General features: G+C 44.5%; 1 protein-coding gene across 2 annotated transcripts in view; it reads right to left on the reverse strand.

Moving 5' to 3' along the window:
* Positions 1 to 2,767: 2,767 nt before the first annotated feature.
* The window catches only part of LOC126183765 (GDP-fucose transporter 1), a 43,051-nt gene continuing 29,581 nt past the window's right edge, over positions 2,768 to 16,237 (reverse strand). The window contains exon 5 of one of the 2 annotated variants that reach the window (XM_049925996.1): positions 2,768 to 3,479. In XM_049925996.1, the coding sequence (XP_049781953.1) occupies positions 3,273 to 3,479 (207 nt within the window). In that variant the 3' untranslated portion in view covers positions 2,768 to 3,272. The remainder of the gene's footprint in view (positions 3,480 to 16,237) is intronic. The other variant, XM_049925994.1, reaches the window with a different exon arrangement.

Consider the following 16,237-nt stretch of genomic DNA (forward strand, 5'->3'; position numbering starts at 1 on the left):
GTCACAAGATGCAAACAACTGACAATTGTCGTGCACACTGTAACTAAGATTTATGTCATCTGAATTCCGAGTTAACACTTGTATCCTCTTGATGACTCGCAGTGAAGACTGAAATCTACAGAATTTTTTGTGGTATTATGAAAAACCTTAAAGTCTGCAAATGTTGCTCCCAGAAGTGACCATCAATCCCTGGTAATGCCGTAATGATGAAAGCTGCTGCGTCCCCCTAAATGGCTCAAGGGTTTGTTACACACCAAAGGCAACTATTGATGGAGCTCACACTGGTGGTGGTCGGGGAAGGGAGTGGGGGTAGGGGAGGAGGATGCATGTAAGTTTTTTTACTAACACATTAAACACCATCATGTCCAGTGATGATACTATGGTTCACTAGTATGTAGTTCTGGAATCAAGCCCCAACAACTGAAAGATACTTCACTATCAAACAACTGACTGAGAAAATAAATTCTTAAGTGACAGTCAGTGCCTGTTCCTTCTCCCCCAGTCTCTCCCCAAGACCAATGGACCTTGTTGAGATTGGGTGATTTGTGTTCTTCAATTATACACACAGCCGTGCCGTAGGTACAACCACAATGGAGGGATATTTGTGGAGAGGCTAGACTAAACCATGGTTCCTGAAGAGCAGTCAGTAAAGTGTGGTGGCATGAAGAACAGAACTTATAGTCAGGTCAAGGAATATCAACACAAAATCAGTGCAGGAGGAGGCCTAAAAATGAATAAGAAAATAAGAACATGGCTAAGCTACTATGAACAGCACAGTGATCATGCTATCACAACCGAGATGGACACGAAGCCAACACACATCACACTAGTACACATTTCTACGCCAACTATCTCCACAGATGATGATAAGATTAAGACAATATATGAGAACATAAAAGAAATTATTTAAATTGTTATGGAGGATTGAAATTTAATTCTAATGGCGGACTGGATTTTATAGTAGAGAAAGGAAGAGAATGAAAAACAGTACGAGAACATGGACTGGGTGAAAGGAATGAAAGAGGAAGCTGCCAAGTAGAATCAACACTTGGTTTAAGAAAAATGAAAGAAGATTGTACACATGGAAGAGACCTAGAGACACTGGAAGGTTTAAAATTGATTATATAATAAGACAGAGATTTCAAAACCAGAATTTAGACTATAAGACACTTCCAGGGTTAGAGGGGGACTCTCACCATAATTAATAGGTACTTAACTCCAGATTAAAACTGAAGAAATTGCAAAAATGTAGAAATTAAGGAGATGGGGCCTGGATAGATTGAAAGAGCCAGAGGTTGTCAAGAGTTTCAGAGAGAGCATTAGGCAATTTTGCACTGTAAATTGAAAGCAATACAACTTAAGATTAATGGGTAACTTTGAGAGATAAAATATGGAAGACAGCAGAAATCCTTGGGCATTACATCTCTTAGGTAAACCTAATGAATTATTTCACAGAACAACATTTTAAGATGATGATTGCCTTCACACAGTTGCTAACCTGTGGCTAGTATGCAGTAGCACGTTTTGTAATGTACTGGGCTATAGACCCTAGTTACAATTTGGTAGAAAATAACCTTGGTCAATGTATTAAAAATTATTTGCAACCAATTGGCTGTGGTATTTCTCCACTGAAACATATGTACAGTTGCTAACAGACACCCCTGTTCAAAACTGTAAGATTTCTACTGGTCCAGGTATCTAAAACTAAAAAACTTAACTCCGTCCGAACTAGAGTGAGACAACATCCTAACGGCTGACTGCCATGTCACCCTCAGTCTACAGGTGTCAATGGATGCGGATATAGAGGGGCGTGAGGTCAGCACACTGCTCTCCCGACCGTTGTCAGTTTTCGTGACCGGAGCCACTACTTCTCAATCAAGTAGCTCCTCAATTTGCATCACAAGGGTTGAGTTGAGTGCACCCTGCTTGCCAACAGCACTTGGCACACCGAGTGGTCACCCATCAAAGAGCTAACCAAGCCCGATAGTGCTTAACTTCACTGATCTGACAGGAACCGGTGTTACCACTGCAGCTCAGCTGTTGGCCCTCCAGGTATCTAAGGCTATATCAAAATATAAAGACATAAAAATAAAATTGTTGTGGTTGTTAAAATTTCATTCTGATGAAGACTTGCTTACAGGGGTCAAAACCTAGGTCAATGTATTACAAATTATTTTCAACCTGTTGGCTGTGGTATTTGTCCATTGTAATGCTAGAATGTGAAGATTATATGGGGAGACAAGATTCTGCTCATGCAGTGCCTAAAATTTTATATTAATACCAACAATGTAGAATCAAATGTTTAAAGATGGCATGTTTCTTCTTTTATGGCACCTGTTCAGGTTGGATATTTTACTATTATGCCATCTCATTCATTCACATTTCACATTCTTTTTAAATAACAATAGTAATGCATGACTATGTGAACAAGCACTGTTAAACAATGTGATGATGTGCAACCTGGTGATGCTGCTGGATACCAGACATACATATTGCTATACTAAATGAAATATGCAGTTATCAGACGGTGTTCCCACGCTATACTACAATGTCTATAACTGGGTACACACACTGTGACCAGCAGTAAAAACTCTTTTTCTCATTCACTACCATATATTAATCTACTTACATGTCACTCCTCAGACCTCTTTCTACTGCCATTTGGTCATAAGAAAGATCTACAGATGACATAAATAACTACTATGGTTCAGAAAAAAAACACAGTGTTACTTATATCATATTTATGCAGTACAACATAACTATGTTTGACCCGACCCATTATATATGGCAAATGGCTGTCAGTCATCAAGGTACACGTTGAGAATAAGGGGTGAAACACACCAATTTTCCCTGACAATATTAACATTTCTTACGACATGTGAAAAGTGGGCCTTCTTTCTATCTTTTTATGCAATAAAATTGAAAGAAGTAGTAACTCACACATAAAAACATAATGACTAAATTGCAGATTTCCTTTTACAAAGAAAAAGGCTAATATATTTGGTACGAAAGCTACATTACTGTACATATTTTTCACATAAGGAACTCTTACCACTCAGAAATAAAAATTAAAGATTAACACATTTATCTCAGTTTCAACAACTCAGTACAGTACATACATTTTACTTCTTTTGATACAAGAAGTCATAAAATACTGATAAAGGTAAAGTAACACACATTTTCTCTTTAAGTATCAGTTGTGTGTTCAACAAAACAGTTTAAACACAATAACTTTTTAAGTGTGCTAGTCAGTAAAAATTAAATAAAAAGTCTTAAAGACGCTCAGTTTTCTGAGCCTTATGCTCTTGCTCCATTTCATGCTGCTTAATTCGCGCGTAGCTTGCACTAGCCACGAGCACTATCCAGTTAGATATCCACCACAAAAATGGTCTATTTTCATCATACCAGTATGATGCAATTACCGTTTGTGCACAAGCTTTTGCAGTCCCTGAAATGTTGTGTGTTAGTGGAGATGTCACCTGCAGAAAATCACATAGGATTTACATTCCACACCTAAACATGATATATTTTGATAACATGTCAACAGGTTAACACACACAGAACCACAGACAAAAAATCTGGTGAAACTGCTGATAACTACATATATTGACATATGCAGGTAAAGGAGGTGTACACACGTGTGTGAAATCTGAAATCAGTGTAGCTGTTACTATGAATTTCTTCATCCAACATAACAAATGAGAGCTAGTAAAGTGAAAGGGGAGTGGAATCCCAAGAGAACCAAAGAGAAGAGAGATTCTTCATCATAAATCTGTTTTGTTAGTTATACTGAGGTGGCATAGATGACTGAAAATTGAATGCATACTATCTCCAGACGATACACACAAAAACACAATAATTACACCAATAGGCCTTACATTATTACACAGTTGGGTGATCTGTTGTTCTGCTTTGATAATGGAAGCATGTACAAATGATAATGAACTACTAGTGTGCTTACCAGTGACCTGCATAGTGCTGACCTAGCAAGCGCCAGAGATAATGAGACTGCTCTACAATATCCGCAAGATACTCTTCATCATAGGCAGGCATCATCACAGACAAACTGCTATATGTTTGCAAACGGTACTGGCATGAATGCATCACATACGAGACATTCCTGCAAATATTCTGATCAGTTGCTCATCACCTCTGTTGTTTTTTGCCACTGTTACTTGATTATCTGTGGATGACAGTAATTCGTTTCTGGAGCTTTTGTTAGTAGTTCTGTATTAAGAAATATATTTGTAAATTCTGAGATGGTAACAATTTCAGACTGTGGAAATTGTATCATGGTAAAGATGGAAGCTAGTTGCACTGATTGATTGTTCTGTCAGTTCTTGGTAGAATATTTTATAAAGCATGAATGAAAGCACAGACATCACTGGTGGAGTATTCTGCGATATTTATTATTTATTTCACAATCTGGTTTTCAGCAGTTACGCTATCATCAGGTACAAAAATATTACTGTATGGTCAAAGATTTTAAACTAATGCATCTCTGAGTATCTCCATTCCCAAAGATGAAAATTGTTACTGCTAGATTTAGGATAAAATGAGAGAAATTGTTTCAGTGAAAAAGTGATGTACGATTATCTAACTAAGATAAAATGTGTTACACATTAACTAATGAACTATATAACAAATTACAACAACTATTCTTAGAAGAAAATAAATTGAACAAACTTGTTCCAAAGGAGAGGCTGAACAAAATAATCTTGTCTTTAACAGGTCTTAAATTACAAACAGATAGGATATACTGGAGAGATTAAGCAGGCAAGTGAAGCAGCTGTCATTATATGAAGTAATTTTTTTCATAAGTTTTCGGATTTTCTCTTAAATAACTCCTCCCATTTTATTCCTAAATCTAAAATTAACAATTTTCATCTTTGGAAAGGGAGATACTTTGCAGAGGCATTAGTTTAAAATCTTTGATCCAACAGAAATTTCAACGCACCACATATATTATCTGTGTACCTGATGATGGCTTAATAACTGAAAACCAGTTGGTGAAATACGAGGGCAGTTCAATAAGTAATGCATCACATTTTTTTTCTGAAACAGGGGTTGTTTTATTCAGCATTGAAATACACCAGGTTATTCCCCAATCTTTTAGCTACACAACACTATTTTTCAACGTAATCTCCATTCAATGCTACGGCCTTATGCCACCTTGAAATGAGGGCCTGTATGCCTGCACGGTACCATTCCACTGGTCGATGTCGGAGCCAACGTCGTACTGCATCAATAACTTCATCATCATCCGCGTAGTGCCTCCCACGGATTGCGTCCTTCATTGGGCCAAACATATGGAAATCCGACGGTGCGAGATCGGGGCTGTAGGGTGCATGAGGAAGAACAGTCCACTGAAGTTTTGTGAGCTCCTCTCGGGTGCGAAGACTTGTGTGAGGTCTTGCGTTGTCATGAAGAAGGAGAAGTTCGTTCAGATTTTTGTGCCTACGAACACGCTGAAGTCATTTCTTCAATTTCTGAAGAGCAGCACAATACACTTCAGAGTTGATCGTTTGACCATGGGGAAGGACATCGAACAGAATAAACCCTTCAGCGTCCCAGAAGACTGTAACCATGACTTTACCGGCTGAGGGTATGGCTTTAAACTTTTTCTTGGTAGGGGAGTGGGTGTGGTGCCACTCCATTGATTGCCGTTTTGTTTCAGGTTCGAAGTGATGAACCAATGTTTCATCGCCTGTAACAATCTTTGACAAGAAATTGTCACCCTCAGCCACATGACGAGCAAGCAATTCCGCACAGATGGTTCTCCTTTGCTCTTTATGGTGTTCGGTAAGACAACGAGGGACCCGTAGACATTCTGCAAGCGCCTATGAATATCTGAGATGCCCTGGTTTTCCGCCAAAAGAAACTCGATCACTGCCCGTTGTTTGCAACGCACATCCGTTACAGACGCCATTTTAACAGCTCCGTACAGCGCTGCCACCTGTCGGAAGTCAATGAAACTATACGAGACGAAGCGGGAATGTTTGAAAATATTCCACAAGAAATTTCCGGTTTTTTCAACCAAAATTGGCCGAGAAAAAAAATGTGTTGCATTACTTATTGAACTGCCCTCGTAAATAATAAATATTGTAGAACATTACACTAGTGTTATGTGTGCTTTCATTCATAACATAGAAACTAGTGCATATGCATTAAGGAAAAATAGAGGCAAGTGAGTGAAACGTGTTATATGGAAAACTATGGCCTTGATTATTGATAGTTTATAGCATTATTACGCAGGTTCAGATGGAAGAAAGTAACTGCACATTTTTATACATAAAAAGCAATAACTTCATGAAATGCAATCAACATCATCAGAAAAGCTTCAAAACTCTCCTATGTTCTGAGTTGTTTTCTGATATCTGAGTGCAAATTGAAATTACATGTAGGAAAATCTTGTGCGTATACTACAAAATGAAAAGTTCCAGAAACTTCCACATATCTTGTCAAATATCCTGCAAGCACAGGGACCATTATGTTCAAAGAAAGCTTCTTATGACAAAATATCCACAGCACTTACTTATTTTCAAATGGGCACAATTTTATCAAACAATGTAAATTTCAAACCTTTGTTTCTATTGTACAATCTTGTACAGATTTTGTTAATTTTTATTTATTCAATGTGAGTAATAAATTGTTTGCCAACTATTTTAACCATTCTTCCATTTCAGGATGTAATGGTTACAAAAAGGAACTAGAATTTCTTTTGATTACATATTAAATGTGCCAAATCCTATACAAGGTCATCTGTTTGAGTTAATGACAGATGTACTGAGAGTACCTGAGGTGTCAAGTAGATATATCCCTTTTTTATGTATATATTCATTGATAACGGTATGCATTCAGTCAAGATTCCTGTCATACTTATTTACGATCTCCTAAACTAGTAACACTCAATATTTTACTCAAACCAGAGTCCATAGTCTTTTAAATGTTATTAAGTTAAACCTTTGTTCTTTTATTGACTGTATTAATTAGACACACATCTACACATCATACAGTACCAGCTGATTTCAGTGACAATTGCCATTTTCAAATGATCACGTGCAGACTTATGCCTAATTAGTACAGTCAATAAAGGAACAAAGACTTCTTTTAACAATAACCCTCAAGCAATAAGTGCATTATTATTATTATTATTTCTTTTAACAAAAATCAGTCCTGCAGATGTTACACCAACTTAGATATAACTTACCTAAATGTTAGTCCTCAAAGTTCATCAGACATATTAAGTGATTGAAGGAAAACTTTCAGAACATAGCGACAATTACGAACCTAGCTAACATGAAGGTAAAACATTTTCTAAGTTTGCATTTTATCCACAACTTCTCTTACAATACATGTAACCAGAATGAATTGTTCACTCTGCAGTGGAGTGTGCCCTGTGGGGGCAGGTCACGAGTCATGACTAGACAACTCAGTAGGTACAAGCACTGCTTAAAAAAAAGTAATGCACCCAGAAGGAGAAGAGGAAATGAAACTTCACAAGTTGAGAGGGTATGTGATCTTATTTCAGTGATTACCCACAACTGTTATAACTGGTCCTTGATATTATGGATACTGGGACAGAGCTGACATCCAAGCTGGACCCAGACATGTTCTATCGGGGGCAGATCTGGGGTTTTGTTTGTTTGTTTGTTTGTTTGAGGTGAAAGGGACCAAACAGCGAGGTCATCAGTCCCTTGTTTCAAATAGACTCCATGCTGCTAACGGGACATCTCAGAAAAGGCAGAACAATAAAACGGAAAAAGGGGAAACGTAAAAGGGCAGTCACGTTGTCATTAGTAAAAACAAACGAGGGAAGTTGGCAAGAGAACGAACCCAACACTATGCTGAAGCAGCATAGGCAAGACCACCTGTGACTTAAAAGGGACAACCGCTATAATGCAGAAAGTACGGATGGGAATAGAAAAACTAACCAAGCCTTAAAAAGAAGGGGTAGAAACAGAGTAAAAGGGAAAGAAAAGAGGATTCCAGGCAGGGAGGTGAATCGGGAATCTCTGAACACCGCCTACAGTGGGAGACACCCAAACACTCACCGCCCTGCCCCAACACCAGAGGGAGATTAAAAACTTTAAAACTGAGAATAAAAACCACTCTCCCGGAGGAAACCTAGAACCAGAGAGACCATCCGGGAATCGTCAGCCAACATCAAAGGTAAAGTGTGGGGGAGTCTGTACTTCGCACGCAGAGCCAAAAGAAGGGGGCATTCAACCAAAATGTGGGCCACTGACTGGAAGGCTCCACAACCACATAGCGGGGGTGGCTCATCACGCAAAAGGAAACCATGGGTCAGCCTGGTATGGCCAATGCGGAGACGACACAGTGTGGTCGAGTCCTTGCGGGAGAGGCGAAAGGAAGAACGCCATGGGCCTGGATTCACCTTAATGGCACGAAGTTTATTAGACAGTGGAGTAGCCTCCCAAGAACTGGCCCATGACTGTGCAAAGTGGGATTTGATGTGAAGCCGTAAATCCGCTGCAGGAGGGGTTACAGAAAACGGGGGGTAAGTAACTGCTCCCCCAGCCAAACGATCAGCGAGCTCATTACCCGGGATACCCACATGGCCCGGGACCCATAGGAAGTCAATGGAACAAGCAGCACGGTGAAGATCAGCGAGATGGTCATGGATGGCAGAGACCAAGGGATGGCGCGAAAAACACCGGTCAATAGCAAGAAGGCCACTCATCGAGTCCGTACATAACAAAACGCGGTTGTGTTGGGATTGTTTAATAAAGGTAAGGGCCCGGGATATGGCCATCAATTCCGCGGTAAACACCCCACATGAGGGTGGCAGCAGATGATTTTCCGTTCCAACAAAGGACGTGAAGGCATACCCAACATGATCAGCAGATTTAGAGCCATCAGTGTAAAAAACAACAGCATCCCGAAACTCCCATAAAATTTGGCGGAAAAAGGAACGGAACACCACCGGGGAGATGGAATCTTTCGGACCGCGGCGGAGATCCATCCGAATTCGAGGCCGAGGAACTAACCAAGGAGGGGTGGAGGGGAGGGAGCGAGGAAGACAGGACAAAGAAGGAAGCCGGAAATCACGGGTAAGAGACGCAAGGCGCAGCCCAACCGGTAAACCCGCCCGAGGGCGGGAGTCAGGCGGGCGACGTCCATGGTCTGGAAATAGGATAGAATAGGAAGGATGAGCGGGAGAAGAACGGATAGTAAGGGCATAAGACACCAGAAGCTGGGACCGCCGAACAGAAAGGGGGGGGGATCCCAGCTTCAACCAGGAGACTATCAACAGGGCTAGTAGGGAAGGCACCGGTGGCCAAACGGATACCACGATGGTGGACCGGATCCAGCACGTGCAGCGTGGAAGGAGCAGCTGAACCATAAACTTGACAACCATAGTCCAAACGTGACAGAACTAGAGCACGATAAAGACGGAGGAGGAGGGAACGGTCCGCACCCCAAGAGGAGTGGGCAAGGAAGCGAAGGACATTGAGTTTACGGAAACATCCTACCTTCAGGAGTCTGATATGGGGCAGCCAAGTGAGCTTGTTGTCAAAAAGAAGACCCAGGAAACGAAACTGTGGAACCACAGGCAATTGTTGTGCAGCAAGATAGAGCTCTGGATCAGGGTGGACCGTAGTACGGCGACAGAAGTGGACCACCCGCGATTTTAAAGGAGAGAATTGAAACCCGTGTGAGTGGGTCCATGCAGAGGCACGCCGTATAGCCACCTGGAGCTGCCGTTCTGCAGATGCCATCGAGGAGGAACTAACCCAAATGCAGAAATCATCCACATACAGGGCAGGAGCGACCAAGGGACCGACAGAGGCCACAAGTCCATCGATAGCAATGAGGAAAAGAAGGACACTCAAGACAGAACCCTGTGGGATGCCCGTCTCCTGGGTCCGTGGAGAACTAAAAGCAGTACCAACTCTAACTCTGAATGACCGATGGATCAGGAACTGGCGGATAAAAATCGGGAGTGGGCCCCGAAGACCCCACTGATGTAGGGTTAGTAAGATGTGATGGCGCCAGGCCGTGTCATAGGCCTTGCGAAGGTCAAAAAACACTGCAACCAAATGGCGGCGCTGGGAAAAAGCCTGCCGAACTGCAGATTCCAAGCGAAGTAAATGATCGATTGGAGATCGTCCCTCTCTAAAGCCACACTGGTATGGGGACAATAGATCCCGAGATTCGAGGACCCAAGTGAGCCGACGGGCTACCAGCCGTTCAAGTAACTTACAGCCAACATTGGTCAAACTAATTGGCCGATAGCTGTCAACAGATAGGGGGTTCTGACCAGGCTTAAGGACAGGAACCACAATGCTATCCCTCCACTGAGAAGGGAAGTCACCCTGGAGCCAGATACGGTTAAACACCCGAAGAAGATGGTGCCGTTGTGGAGCACTGAGATGTTGAAGCAGCTGGTTATGAATGGAATCGGGGCCAGGGGCCGTATCATGAGAAGAAGATAGAGCAGAAAGAAATTCCCATTCAGTGAAAGGTTCGTTGTAAGATTCTGACGCACAAGTGGTGAAACATAAGGCGACAGCTTCAGCCTGCTGTTTTTGATGAAGGAAAGCAGCTGGATAGGAGGCCGACGCCGATGCCATGGCAAAATGGGTCGCAAGATGTTCTGCGAGAACTAATGGGTCCGTACAAATGCCATCTGGGAGGTGAAGGCCTGGGAGGGTGGACTGCCGATGGCAACCTTGGAGAGAGCGAAGTGTAGCCCATACCCGCGACAGAGGGACAGTGGAACCAAGGGAAGAAACGAATCGTTCCCAACATATCCGCTTGCTCTGTTTGATTAAATAACGGGCTTTAGCGCGAAGGCGCTTAAAGGTAGAAAGGCTGGCTACAGATGGGTGCCTCTTGAAGTGTTGCAAAGCTCGACGGCGATCACGGATGGCAATGGCAATGGCCGTACTCCACCACGGGACTGGCCGACGACGAAATTGGCCAGATGAGCGCGGGACAGCAAGGGTAGCAGCGCGAACAATCGCGTCAGACACGTCACGTAGGACGTCATCAATACAACCCGACAAAGAGGGAGAAAACTCGACCTGGGCAGTGTATAGAGCCCAATCGGCGCGGTGGAAAGACCAACGAGGTAACCTATCCATCGGGGAGCGGGAAGGGAGCGTGATAATCAACGGGAAATGGTCACTATCACAAAGGTCGTCGTGTGGCGACCAGTGTAATGAAGGGAGGAGAGAGGGAGAAGAAAGAGAAAGATCAATGGCAGAAAAGGTACCAGGACCAGCACTGAAATGAGTAGGGGAGCCATCATTAAGAAGGCACAGGTCGTGGTCTGCAATAAATTGGTCGATAAGAAGACCTCGTCTAGATGGAAAGGCACTGCCCCACAAAGGATGATGAGCATTAAAATCCCCAAGGAGGAGGAAGGGAGGAGGAAGTTGCTGAAGAAGGGTGGTTAAGGCAGCAGGTGTGAAAGTCCTGTCAGGAGGGAGATAAAGATTGCATACTGTGACTGCAGAGTCTAAGTGGACCCTAACAGCAACCGCTTCCAATGTAGTTTGGAGAGGAATCCACGTGCTAGCAATGTCTGTACGGACCAACGTACAAACGCCACCAGAAGCCCGCAAGGGTCCGACCCGATTTCGACAGAAAACACGGAACCCACGGAGGGTCGGTGAGTGAGCATCAGTAAAATGAGATTCCTGGAGAACCACACAAGCTGCTGAGTAGGACGAGAGAAGGGATTTCAATTCCGGAAGGTGACGATAATAGCCATTACAATTCCATTGGAGAACCACAGAACGATGGGTTAAATGAGGGCTGAACACGCTGAATCCAGTCATACCGCCGGGTCCCCACCCGTCACCGACAAGGAGGGGGCGACGTCCATAAAAGACAGGTCAGAATCCGGTTGCGAAGTCGGGGAAGGGACCTCCGGTGGTACCAGAGGCTCTTTGTCCCGGGACTTATGTTTCTTCTTCTTTTCAGGCTGAGATCGAGGAGGGCTGTGTGGCATAATGGAGCCAGCTGCAGCAAGATCAGGAACAGAAAGAGACCGGGCGACCTGGGGGCCGATAGACCGCGGCTCTCGCGGTCGCCGCGCTGCAGCAGACCTCTGACCTGGAAGGTGCCGGGAAGGGGCATCCCGGGAGAGGCGCCCTTGACCGGCAGACGCCGAAGGAGTGGGACACTTCTCCGGCTGGGGAGGGGGAGCAGCGCCCAGAGGAGAGGGGGTGGGAGCCGCAGGGGAGGGGGGAAGGAGAGGGGTCCGGGATGGGGGTAAGGAAGGGGGAGGAAGGGATGAAGATGTAACCAAGGCGTAACTAGATTGCATGGACACAGGGTGCAATCGTGCATATTTCTTACGGGCCTCTGTGTAGCTTAAACGATCAAGGGACTTATACTCCTGTATCTTTTTTTCTTTCTTATAGACTGGGCAATCTGCTGAACGTGGAGAATGACTACCATGACAATTTACACATACAGGAGGGGGAACACAGGGACTCCCCTCATGGAGTGGACGTCCACAGTCGCCACAGAGGGGGTCCTGGGAACAGCGAGAAGACATGTGGCCAAAACGCAAGCACTTAAAACACCGCATAGGAGGTGGGATGTACGGCTTCACATCACAGCGATAGACCATAATCTTAACTTTCTCAGGAAGGGTATCCCCTTCAAAGGCCAGGATAAAGGCACCAGTATCAATACGATTATCCTTAGGACCCTTCTGAACACGCCGGACGAAGTGAACACCCCGCCGTCCGAGATTGTCCCGAAGTTCCTCATCAGTTTGAAGGATGAGGTCTCTGTGAAAAATCACACCTTGTACCATATTTAGAGACTGGTGAGGGGTAATGGACACGGGAATTGTGCCAAGGTGGGTACAAGCACGAAGGGCCGCAGATTGGGCAGCCGAAGCAGTTTTTATCAGCAACGAACCCGACCGCATCTTGCTCAGGGAGTCCACTTCGCCGAACTTGTCTTCAATGTGTTCCACAAAGAATAAAGGTTTGACACTGGTGAAAGTATCTCCATCAGTCCTAGTGCAAACTAAATAACGGGGGAAAGGTTTTGCCCCTAGACGACGGGCCTGACCCTCCTCCCAGGGGGTAGCCACGGAAGGGAAGGCCGAAGGAGCAAGAGAAGCAGCACTTGAGGAATCAGTACCACGCAGAGAGACGGCCGCAGAAGAGCGGCCAGAGGTTTGGACCCGTATGCGTTTCATCTGCATAGCGTCCGCCCTGATACCACCCACTCCGATCAGGGGCTCTCCTCACGGGCGCCACCCAGCCACAGCAAGGGCCGTCTGGCACGGCGGCCATTGCCGGGAGTTCCGATGCTCCAGGATGACGAGCAACCACTCCAAGGCATGCATGAGGAGGTCACAGCTCAGGTATCAGAAGTGTGATCCCTGTGTGTTCAGGGGGCTCAACCAAAAGGGTACATAGCGACCCCACCACACGGGCTGGCTACCGTGCTGGCTATGCACCCTAGCATCAGACAACGACGTAAAAGAAAAGGTGGAATGTACTAGAAGGGCACACGTCGGAGACACTAGGTAAGGTGCTCTTCCCCAAATGGCTCACACTACGGAAGAGAAATTTTGGAATGGAGGTCAAACCCCAGAGGGGGACCAAGGAATGCCAAAAGGAGGAGATGATTACGCAACAAAGCCGGAGTGTAAAACCAACAGAACCAGGAGGATAGCGGGGGCCAACATAAGCAAGGACACCAATGGAGGGAGAGGAGAGGGCGAGGGGAAAGGGGTATGGAGGGGAAAGGAGGGGAAGGGAAAGGAAAGGCAGCCCGGGAGAGAAAGAAGGCTGCAATGGCTCGGGGCCCCGTGCTCGCCACACACGTATCCACAAAAGAGTTGTGGACCCCCTGGGGGGATCTGGGGTTTTGATGGCCATGGGAGCTTCTCAATATAATTTGGACTATTAACAGACACACATGCCATGTATGGACAAGCACTGTCTTACTGAAAAATGGTACCAGGATATAGTAGCATGAGAGGTAACACACGAGAACACAGGATGTCCGTGACATACCGTTGTGCCATGCGAGTCCCCTCAGTCATTACCAGTCATGGGATGAAGTCATAGCCAATGGCTACCCACACCATGAGATCATGAGTAATACCATTGTGCCTCTCCAAAACACTTGCAAAATGGGACATATCCCCAGGTCACCACAATCTGTGCCAATGATGGTTATCTGGGGTAATGTGAAACTACAGTTTGTTGCTGAACACAAAGCGACACTCATCACCAGCAGTCCGCACTTCCCAGTCATGGTACCCCTTCAACCACAGCCGATTGTGTTATGGTGTTAACAGCAGCCTGTACATGGAACAGTAATTTCCCAGTCTAGTTGCAGCTGATCTCTGACCGATGGTGCAAGATGACACAGAATGTTTCACGAAGTCATTATCTGTTCTCATATGGCAGGGGCAGATATGAATGGGTTGTGATGAGCTTGTGCACAATGCAGCAATCATCCTTACATAGTTGACTGGAACCTGGACAATTAGTATGCCTGCCTTCATGTTCCCAAGCAGTCAAACACTGGGCCACTGGTACAACCAAATGCCCCACAAAGATGGATATTACACAATTTGGCCAGCTGACCAAATGGAGACCCACAATGAAACCCCCTTACAAACTCTGTCAGGTTCTGGTAATGCTATATCACATGAGTACCTGGCACCACCATGTCCCCCACAGCGATTATTCACCATCTCATGCTGTCCATGCCCTCTTATACAGAGGATATGTACAATAATGTGAACTGTGGTAGTAACGGGATGGTTTGTGTTTGATGGTCAACAATGCAGGTAAGGCACGTGTCACGCTGGACTATGTGTGTTCAGTAGGCATCAGTGCAGGTTGTTTACGAGTAGTGCACACTTCGTATTTGCATTCAGAGGCTGACGTCGACATGCAATGAAAGACCTAACAGAGTTCCTAAGAGGGCAGATTGTGGGGGCCTGATTAGCTGGAGCATCAGTAACCAAGACAGCCAACTTATTGAATGTTTCAAGAGCACTTGTTTCAACAGTCATGACAGCTTACACAAGGCATGGAAAGACATCATCATGTAGACGTAAAAGTGGGTGCAAATCGAAACTAAATGACAGAGATCGTCGTATGCTAACACAAATTGTGTCAAAACAACACAAGACTATGGCAGCTAAAGTGACTGCAGAGCTCAATACCCATCTTTGAGACCCCGTATACATTGACACTGTCTGCCAAAAACTCCATAAAGCAAATATTCATGGACGAGCTGCTATACCATTAGTGACAACAACCACCACAAAGATGCATAAAACATGGTGTCGGGAGCAGAAATACTAGATGGCAATCAGTGGAAACATGTCACATGGTCTGATGAGTCAACATTTTCATTATTTCCAACATCAGGTCACATTTATGTCTGGAGAATGCCAAAAGAAGTCCACAATCCTGATTGCTTAATTCCAACGGTTAAGCATGGAGGTGGAAGTGTGATGGTGTGGGCAGCCATATCATGGTATTCTGCTGGTCCCATCATTACTATCAAAGGCTGTGTTACAGCCGACAATTATGTGAACATTTTGGGTGATCAGGTGCACCCCATGATTCAAATGTTGTTCCCCAACAATGATGCCATATTTCAGGACAATAAGGCACCCATACACAGCCAGGACAGTACAATCATGGTATGAGGAGCATGTGTCATTGCTGGCCAGCACAGTCCACGGACTTCAACACTGTCAAACCCTTGTGGGTGGTATTGGAGGGCAGACTCCAGAGCAGATTTCCGCCACTCTCGTCACTACTGGAGTTAGAAGAGGTTCTGATCGAAGAGTGGCATAACATTCCACTGGAGACTATATAATCATTATATGCCAGTATTACAAGAAGAATCACAGCTGCATTATGGCCAAATTGGAGTCCAACCCCTATTAATAAACTATTCCCAAGTAAGTACAGGTGTTAAAGTTTACTTTTCCTATCCCCTGTATATCCTATCAGTCCTGGTAACAACACTAAACACAAACAACACTATTTCACTCTGGTAAATGTTCTATCTGTCACAGAGAATTACAACACATATCCACTCATGAGGTGTATGTGTATGTGTATGAATACACATTTTCATCCCACCATGTCTTCTGGGTGCTTCACTTTTTTTTCAGGCAGTATAGATTAAATGAGAGGCTAGCTGAAAATTCACTTTGAAGAGCATTGGGAGATCATCTTTAATGCAGCTCTTAAGCACGTTG

This window comes from Schistocerca cancellata, chromosome 4 (genome assembly GCF_023864275.1).
Source record: "Schistocerca cancellata isolate TAMUIC-IGC-003103 chromosome 4, iqSchCanc2.1, whole genome shotgun sequence".
In the NCBI taxonomy this organism is placed as follows: Eukaryota; Metazoa; Arthropoda; class Insecta; order Orthoptera; family Acrididae; genus Schistocerca; species Schistocerca cancellata.